The sequence below is a fragment of the Perca flavescens genome, chromosome 20, assembly GCF_004354835.1.
Source record: "Perca flavescens isolate YP-PL-M2 chromosome 20, PFLA_1.0, whole genome shotgun sequence".
NCBI classification, from domain to species: domain Eukaryota; kingdom Metazoa; phylum Chordata; class Actinopteri; order Perciformes; family Percidae; genus Perca; species Perca flavescens.
Window position 1 is genome coordinate 2,318,652 of NC_041350.1, and position 10,017 is coordinate 2,328,668.

At 41.8% G+C, this 10,017-nt stretch overlaps 1 protein-coding gene across 1 annotated transcript in view; it reads left to right on the top strand.

Moving 5' to 3' along the window:
• Nucleotides 1–290: 290 nt before the first annotated feature.
• ehd4 (EH-domain containing 4) overlaps nucleotides 291–10,017 on the top strand; it is a 44,503-nt gene continuing 34,776 nt past the window's right edge. Inside the window, exon 1 of the mRNA XM_028565955.1 lies at nucleotides 291–814. Within this exon, the coding sequence (XP_028421756.1) occupies nucleotides 585–814 (230 nt within the window). The 5' untranslated portion in view covers nucleotides 291–584. The remainder of the gene's footprint in view (nucleotides 815–10,017) is intronic.

Sequence of the window (10,017 nt, forward strand, 5' to 3'; positions counted from 1 at the left end):
CTGTCTGTGTGTCTGTGTGTGTGTGTATGTGTATCTGTGCGTTTGTGTGTCTGTGTGTGTATGTGTTTGTCTGTCTGTGTGTGTGTGTGTGTGTGTGTGTGTGTGTTTGTGTCGGTGTGTATGTGTCTATGTATATGTATGTGTGTGTGTAACCGACAATACATTTACTACTTTAAGATAAGATATAACTAGGAGCTATGTTCATTCAGATCTTTATTCAGAATGTGTGTGTGTGTATGTGTGTGCGTGTGTGCGCGCGCGCTCCAGGCTTCATGCTTCATGCGTCACAGGGGAAATGGAAAGGGCGGTGCCCCCAGGTAGGAGCACCAGCAGCGGTCACATCATTACACAAACACACTCACCCACACAGACAGAGGAGGCAGTGTGTTCAGAGCAGCGGAGACTCCCAGGTGTCAAACACACACACACGCACACGCACGCACGCACGCACGCACGCACGCACAGTGTGAAGGACGAGCTGCGCGAGAAGGAGACGAAAACAACCGGAACATTTGGAAATATCGAAACAGGGAAGTTGGACTCGAGCGCGTCTGTGTCAGCGGTGGAGAAGTGCCGTCGGCAGCATGTTCAGCTGGGTCAAACAGGAGCAAGGTGGACGCAACAAGGAAGGAGAGATGTACCAGACGGTGACGGAGGGGCTCCAGAGCCTCTACCTCAAGAAGCTGCTGCCGCTGGAGGAGACCTACCTCTTCCATGACTTCCACTCCCCGGCCCTGGAGGCGGCCGACTTCCAGAGCAAGCCCATGGTGCTGCTGGTCGGCCAGTACTCCACCGGGAAAACCACCTTCATCAGGTAGCTACTAAACGAGTAGGCCCGCGTGAACCTATTTGACCTGCTTGTATAATCAGTATTATTAGTTATAAAGCTTGCTGGGAGGGGGCAGATAGTCAGAGAGTTACATTGCATGTGTGGCAAAACCACCTTTTATTAGTTGTCAACTCATTTTAAACCCCCTTAAACGTTCTTTGGTGGAACTTATTGCCAGTCATCGTATGGAAATCTGCCTATTTAAGGCATATTTTCGTTATAGGTAAGGATACAGAAGAGTGAGCTCATATGTTAAGATGTCAAACAAGTGTCTCGTATCTTGTGATGAATTCGGCGACCATAAAATTCACCGAAGCCCATCTGTATTTTAGGAAAACGTACCAGTTTTGTGACGTGGTTGTCAGTTCTTGATGCGGGCCTGCTCTGTGCATTCTGATAGGAGCGGGCAATGAAAGCAACATGAAAAACTTGAAATATCATTAAAAGACTAATTGTTTGGGGGGTCAGGTTTATGCCTAAGTGGATAATGTGACATTCGTACAAAATAAGTACAAAATGTGTCCAGTCTGTCTCTACCTTGTGTAAATATTTGAGAAACAGCAATATAATCTTAATTAGGATATTTTTATTGGAGTTTTGTATGAGTTTCCCTTCAAGGTGTTATGTGACATTATTTAACCTTGGTAAACTGAGAGACTCATTGAGTTTGTTGTGAAAGCCAGTAACACCGTTTATGGGTGTTTTCGTCCAGCATCTTACAGACAAACTGACATGTATGAGCTGTAGCTGTAACTTTAGTTTTCAGAGCATTGTGACAGCACGAGCAATCAGCTGAGGCTCATGGGCACTGCAGTAGCCTACTATTAAACATGACGGGCTATCTGTTAGATGTTTGGGATGAGAAGTATTTCCTCTCCGTGTGTTTCTTTGGATGGTCAGTTCAGTGTAACTGAGCTGCCATTGTTCTGTCAGTCTGTCTCTTTAATTCTGCAGCTGTGATATTTCCGGCTTTTCTATTTATTTGTCATTGAGGAGTCAGATGTGATTTTGTCATGAGGACTGCTGCAGGGCAGGGAGACAGCTGAGCTGATTTATTGTCTTTACTGAATGTTATTTCAAAAATAAAACACTCTCAGCTGCAAATAGTTAATTTTTTTTTTATGAAAGAAAAGTAAAACTTGTGTGATGTCAGCGTGTTAAATGTGAATATTTTTGTAGTTTCTTCTCTCCTCTGGGACATAAACTGAATATATTTGACATTTTAGAGACCAAACAGCTAATCCATTCATAAAGTGATCCACACATTAATCCAGCAGGAAAATAATGGCTAGTTTCAAACCACTTTTCTTCAGACTGTATTCGTCAGCCTTTCATTCAGTAATTGTTGTAACCAAACAGAAAAAGGAAACACTGTTTATTCACTCAAGCTGCATGCAGGTGACCCTTGACCTCAGTTTTTCTTAAATCCCGGCTGTTTTCTGCCTAGAGGCTGGCACGTTGTCACGAGGTAGAGAGCTGATCTACGCACACACACACACACACACACACACACACACACACACACACATGCACGCACGCATTAGCGCATTTAAGAAATCCTTGCTCTTGTGCAACGCTGATAATCAAATGGTAATTACGCGTTCACAGACCTTCTTAGTGAATTTTAAAGAGGGATATTTTCTTATGAAGTCTGGCATTAAGTCTCTTTTTCTATTCAGTTGAATTTACGGTAATAATACATCTTATATAAAGCTTCATACCTCTTGTTTAACCGCACAGACACAAACACACACACACACACACACACACACACACACACACACACACACATAGACACACGCATACAAAGACACACCCAGACACACACACAAAGACGCACAGACACATTCACAAACACACACATACACGCGCATTAGCGCATTTAAAGGAACACGCCGACTTATTGGGACTTTATCTTATTCACCGTAACCCCCAGAGTTAGACTAGTCCATACATACCCTTCTCATCTCTTATTGGGAATTTATCTTATTCACCATAACCCCCAGAGTTAGACTAGTCCATACATACCCTTCTCATCTCCGTGTGTGCTGTAACACTGTCTGACGGCTCCAGCAGCATCAGGTCAGCACAGATCCTGCAGGTGAATGGTTCCAGTAATCCTACTGCTCCGAATAAGAGACAAAATAACACCAACATGTTCCTATTTACATGTTGTGATTTATAGAGTCAGAGCGTGTACAGTGTATAGCGTGTATAGTACTTTGGCGGAGTGATATGCTCGCAGCAAGCCTGTCTGAGAATATAGTTCCCGGTTTGTTTACTGTTAGAAGATGGCTGTGTCTCATGTTACGTTGTTTTTTGTACACGCTGTGACTCTACAAATCACAACATGTAAATAGGAACATGTTGGAGTTATTTTGTCACTTTTGTCACAATTGGGAGCAGTAGGCTAGTTGGAACCAGTTACCTGCAGGATCTGTGCTAAGCTAAGCTAATGCTGGAACCGTCAGGCAGCATTACAGCACTCACGGAGATGAGAAGGGTATATATGGACTAGTCTAACTCTGGGGGTTACGGTGAATAAGATAAACTCCCAATAAGTCGGCGTGTTCCTTTAAGAAATCCTTGTTCTTGTGCAACGCTGAGACACACACACACACACACACACACACACACACACACACACACACACACACACACACACACACACACACACATACAGACACACTCTGTCTGCAGACATGAGATAAGCTCAGTGTACTGTGACTGCAGCGATGACCTCAGCTCTATTCTGGTTTTAGAGAACACCGCAGCTGAGACGTGAAGCTCGTCAACATTTACTCCCCTACTGTACGAGTCCACATGTGGTCAAACCAACAGTCCACCTTCTCTCATGTCAGCTTGTTACATGTGAATGTGTTTCCAGTGTCGTCTCTCCTCTGGGACAGGAAACTGAAAATCTTTGAGTTGTGGCCAACACAAGACATTGAATCAATGATGACACACGTTGGCACACACACATGCGCACAAATGGACGCACACACACATGCGCACAAATGCACATACACACATACACACACACACACACACACACACAGACACACACACCCACACACAGCAGAGCACACATTAGCAGAACCAGACTCCAGAAAGGAGGAAACATATTTTCTGACCTTCAGTCTAACGACATCACTCGGCCCTCGGCACCAAACAGGATGTGATGTCACCGCGCTAACTGAGCTAACGAGGAAATATCGAGCCGAGACTTTTGCTCTTCCTGTGGATTCTCTTAACACATCCATGGTGGATTCTGGAAGACTGTGGACAGATTTGGAGTCTAACACATACACAGACACACCCATACATGCATACAAAGACACACACACACACACACACACACACACACACACACACACACACACACACACACACACACACACACACACACACACACACACACACACACACACATATATACAAATCAATCTGATTCCATCAAAGAGCAAAAACAGGATGAGTTGACTTTACAATATCATATTATTACTAGGGCTGTCATTAACTAAAGAAGTTCTTAGTCGACTAACACTTATATGATTTTGTCGACTAATCGATTAGTTGATTTAATTGACAGAGCTGTGCTCTTTGAGAGGTGGTTAAGACTAGAAAAGCACAATATAAATGTAGTTAATTAAGCATCTGTAAAACTGAGTTTCTCCACAATTAATCCTGCAAAAGCACCACTTTAAATCTTGTGTTTACCATAAATGTGCTCAGAAGTTTCTTGGAAATGAGTAATTAAGCATGAATAAGCATAAAAAATGACTAATCGGCTAAAGAAATCTTAGTCGACTAAGACTAAAATGACCAATTAGTCGACTAATCGACTAAGAAATGGCAGCACTAATTATTACAGAAAAAACAAATATATACAAGAACTTACAATAATACAACTACATACAACTATTTTCTTTGATGTATTCAGGTCACCGTTCTGCAAATGTGTTTGTCTATACAGTACAGGCCAAAAGTTTGGACACCTTCTCATTCAATGTGTTTCCTTTTTATTTTCATGACTATTTACATTGTAGATTCTCACTGAAGGCATCAAAACTATGAATGAACACATATGGAATTATGTACTTAACAAAAAAGTGTGAAATAACTGAAAACATGTCTTATATTTTAGATTCTTCAAAGTAGCCACCCTTTGCTTTTTTTGATAACTCTGCAAACCCTTGGTGTTCTCTCAATGAGCTTCATGAGGTAGTCACCTGAAATGGTTTTACCTTCACAGGTGTGCTTTGTCAGGGTTCATTAGTGGAATTATTTCCCTTATTAATAAAAAAAGCAAAGGATGGCTACTTTGAAGAATCTAAAATATAAGACATGTTTTCAGTTATTTCACACTTTTTGTTAAGTACATAATTCCATATGTGTTCATTCATAGTTTTGATGCCTTCAGTGAGAATCTACAATGTAAATAGTCATGAAAATAAAAAGGAAACACATTGAATGAGAAGGTGTGTCCAAACTGTTGGCCTGTACTGTGTGTGTGTGAATGTGTGTATGTATATGTGTGTATGTATATGTGTGTGTATATATATATATATATATATATATATATATATATATTTATTTATAAGTGTGTGTGTCTGTGTGTGCGCATCTGTGTGCGTGCAGCTCCACCTCTTTCTATGTGTGTGTGTGTGTGTGTGTGTACGCATTTGTGTGTATGCGTCTGTGTGTGTCTGCGTATACAGTGGGGGAAATAAGTATTTGACCCCTTGCTGATTTTGCCGGTTTGCCCACTTACAAAGAATGCAAAAATCTACAATTTTAATCATATGTACATTCTAACAGTGAAAGACAGAATCCCAAAGAAAATTCCAGAAAATCTCATCATATGAATTTATTAAAATTGATAACCATCTGATGAGGAAAAACAAGTATTTGACCCCCTGGACAAACAGCAAGTATTCTGGCTCCTACAAGCCAGTTAGTCTTTCTTTAAGACACAGCCCCAATCCGAACCAATTGTCTACATGAAATACACCTGCCTCACCTCGTTACCTGTATAAAAGACACCTGTCAACACCCAAACAACCAGCATCCAACATCACCACCATGGGCAAGACCAAAGAGCTTTCTACGGACATCAGGGACAAGATTGTTGATCTGCACAAGGCTGGGATGGGCTACAAGAGAATCGGAAAGCAACTTGAGAGAAAAGATCAACTGTCGGTGCAGTTATCAGGAAATGGAAGAAGCACCACACCACCGCCAACCTCCCTCGGTCTGGGCCTCCACACAAGATCTTGCCTCGTGGGGTGTCCCTGATCATGCGAACGGTGAGGAATCATCCCAAAACTACAAGGGGGAACTGATGAATCAACTGAAGGCAGCTGGGACCACAGTTACAAAAGAAACGGTTGGTAACACACTACGCCGTCATGGATTGAAATCCTGCAGCGCACGCAAGGTCCCCCTGCTCAAGAAGAAACATGTACAGGCCCGCATGAAGTTCACCATTCACCACCTGGACGACTCAGAAGAGGCCTGGAAGAAGGTGATGTGGTCAGATGAGACCAAAATAGAACTTTTGGCCTCAACTCAACTCGTCGTGTTTGGAGGGCAAAGAACACCGAGTACAACCTAAAGAACACCATCCCCACCGTCAAGCATGGTGGTGGCAACATCATGCTTTGGGGGTGCTTTTCAGCCAAGGGGACGGGACAACTCCATCGTATTGAGGGGAGGATGGACGGGCCATGTATCGTGGAATTCTGGACCGACATCTCCTTCCCTCAGTGAGAGAGCTGAAGATGGGTCGAGGATGGGTGTTTCAGCACGACAACGACCCTAAGCACACCGCCAAAGCAACAAAAGAGTGGCTGAAGAAGAAGCACATCAAGGTTCTGGAGTGGCCTAGCCAGTCTCCAGACCTGAACCGATTGAAAATCTTTGGAGGGAGCTTAAAATTTGAGTTGCCAGGCGACAACCTCGAACCTGAATGATTTGGAGGCTGTCTGCAGGGGAGGAGGGCCAACATCCCTGCCGAAATGTGCACAAACCTTGTCACCAACTATAAAAACCGTTTGACATCTGTGCTGGCCAATAATGGCTTTTCTACAAAATATTAACATGCTGTTTGTCCAGGGGGTCAAATACTTGTTTTTCCTCATCAGATGGTTATCAATTTTAATAAATTCATATGATGTGATTTTCTGGAATTTTCTTTGGGATTCTGTCTTTCACTGTTAGAATGTACATATGATTAAAATTGTAGATTTTTGCATTCTTTGTAAGTGGGCAAACCTGCAAAATCAGCAAGGGGTCAAATACTTATTTCCCCCACTGTATATGTGTGTGCTTGTGTGTGTGTGTGTGTGTGTGCGTGCAGCTCCACCCTGCCCCGAGGAATGCTATGAATCATGGGAACTGAAAAGAATGCTATGAATCATGGGAAGAAGTTGCCAATAAATTGCAAAGTCGACATATTCCGTTTCGTTGGTGAAGTGAAAACATTTAAAGATGTAACGGAGCTGCAGTCAGCGGCCCGAGTGAGTTCCTAAAACCCCAGGGGCACGCTGTGTGCTCAAGTTGAAACATTTTCAAAACTCCTGCAAACCAGTCTTGATTGATGTGTTCAGGGACTCCCATGACAACTTAGTTTTACACTTTTAAAATAAAAATTAAATTACACAAGAGTTAAAGGTCCCATGGCATGAAAATGTCACTTTATGAGTTTTTTTTTTAACATTAATATGAGTTCCCCCAGCCTGCCTATGGTCCCCCAGTGTCTAGAAATGGTGATAGGTGTAAACTGAGCCCTGGGTATCCTGCTCCGTCTTTGAGAAAATGAAAGCTCAGATGGACCAATCAGGAATCTTCTCCTTATGAGGTCATAAGGGGAAAGGTTACCTCCCCTTTCTCTGTCTTGCCAGCCCAGAGACTGCAGATACAGTATTAGGGGACCACTAAGGTCAGATACAGTATTAGGGGACCACTAAGGTCTATATAAAAGAGACTTCAGATACAGTATTAGGGGACCACTAAGGTCAGATACAGTATTAGGGGACCACTAAGGTCTATATAAAAGAGACTTCAGATACAGTATTAGGGGACCACTAAGGTCTATATAAAAGAGACTTCAGATACAGTATTAGAGGACCACTAAGGTCTATATAAAAGAGACTTCAGATACAGTATTAGGGGACCACTAAGGTCTATATAAAAGAGACTTCAGATACAGTATTAGGGGACCACTAAGGTCTATATAAAAGAGACTTCAGATACAGTATTAGGGGACCACTAAGGTCTATATAAAAGAGACTTCAGATACAGTATTAGGGGACCACTAAGGTCTATATAAAAGCATCCTTTTAATATTTCTCAAGAATACAAATCTGGCTCCTAACTTTACGATGTAAAACCAGCCAAAGATATTTTTTACGGGCTTTGGCCGTAAAAAATTGGCCGGTGTTGATTTAAATCCGTGCGGTTGTGTCTCCACTGATTGACAGTCCTGTCTTTCTCCGTGTTAGTCTGTGGGGAACAAGGCTTGGTTTGGTTTTTGAGCCAGAGGGCATCATGTGATCGACACAGGAGTTGTAATTGACTGTTCGCAAAAGCCACGCCCCCTATTTATTGTTACTACGCCGTCAAACAATGGAGAACCAGACACATAGCCATGGCTGGGCTGAGCTCCATACCTGTTGGTATAAGTGATTGGTTTTGGAGTAATGCAGCAGACATATATCCTCCAGGCCACGACAGAAAGAGCTGCAATATGCAGCAGAGGGATGTGTTCAATGACCCTCAAACTCTTGCTGAATTATCTGTGTCGATAGCAACGTGTGCTTGACAGGCTAACAGCTATCAGGCTGCCTGAATTTCATACAGAATAATAAAGTATCTAATGTTCTAACTTTAACTACTTTCGATAATAACGCTATATAGAACCACAACTGTTAACTTAAGTCCAGTTTTACAGATTGTAACTGTTATATTAGCTACTTAAACTACTTATTGATAATTGATATAAGTTAGCTCGCTAGCTTTACTTACCTTGGAGCAGACATATGTAGCTATGCTTATTAATCTTCGAGGCATTTAGCTGTGAGTGGGGTCTCCCACACTGCTTTATCCATTGTCGGCATCTTTCCGCTTTTTTTGGGGGGGGGGGGGGTCTCTAAAAATATTGACAATGTGTCATCTTGACGTGCAATTTCAGTTTTGTGTAATGTGATCATCGTGGATTGTTATGTGTAAAACTGCAAAAATATCATTCATTCATTCATGCATGACAGCGATTTAAACCTAATTCACTTCAATAAAGATAACTATACTGTATACTATACCAGCAGTTCTCAAACTTTTTTCAATAATGTTCCCCTTTTGAATGGTTTCTTTAAGCCATGTACCCCCCATGACCAGCGCTAATCATTTATGTTAGAAAAAGCCTTGGACCTGGAAAATGTTTAAATGCTGATGAGAAAAAGACACAAAAGCTGTAAAATAGACAAAACCTTGGATAAAGATGGTAGAAAGAAGGCAGGAAGGAAGGAAGACAAGAATAGGTCGAAAATAGTATCAAAAACTTCAAAAACAGCGAGAAACTTGTAAAAAGTAGAAGGAAGGAAGGAAGGATAGATTAGGTCCAAAGAAGGAGACACAAATGTCACATTTTCGGTTGAAAAAAAATAATTTCTACATAAAGAGGAACAATGTTCTGAACAGCCTCGTAACTATTAAACATTTAGTTAAATATCTCACGTAGGGCTGCTCCCTCTTAGTGGATTAGTCGACTAATCGGTGGTTCTGGTCTTAGTCAACTTAGATCTCTTTAGTCCATTAGTCATGTTTGATGCTTTTTTCATGCTGAATGACTTATTTCCAAGAAACGTACGAGCACATCTCTGGTAAACAGAAGAATTAAGGGTTGACATTTGACCTAACAGATATCACCGTGAAACCTACTTTGACTACTTTCATTAAGGCAGTTATTTGTTGTATTACATGTTTTCTGAAATGTTGTGTTTAAATATGCAAAGGAGGCGTTATCTTATTCAATATATGCAATCTTTAGCACGACTCTTTGCGGAGAAACTCAGATTTACCGATCTGTCGATTAAATTAACTAATCGATTAGTCGATACAGTTGAATGAGTGTTAGTCGACTCAGAATTTCTTCAGTCGAGCACAGCCCTACGGAGTACCCCTAGGGG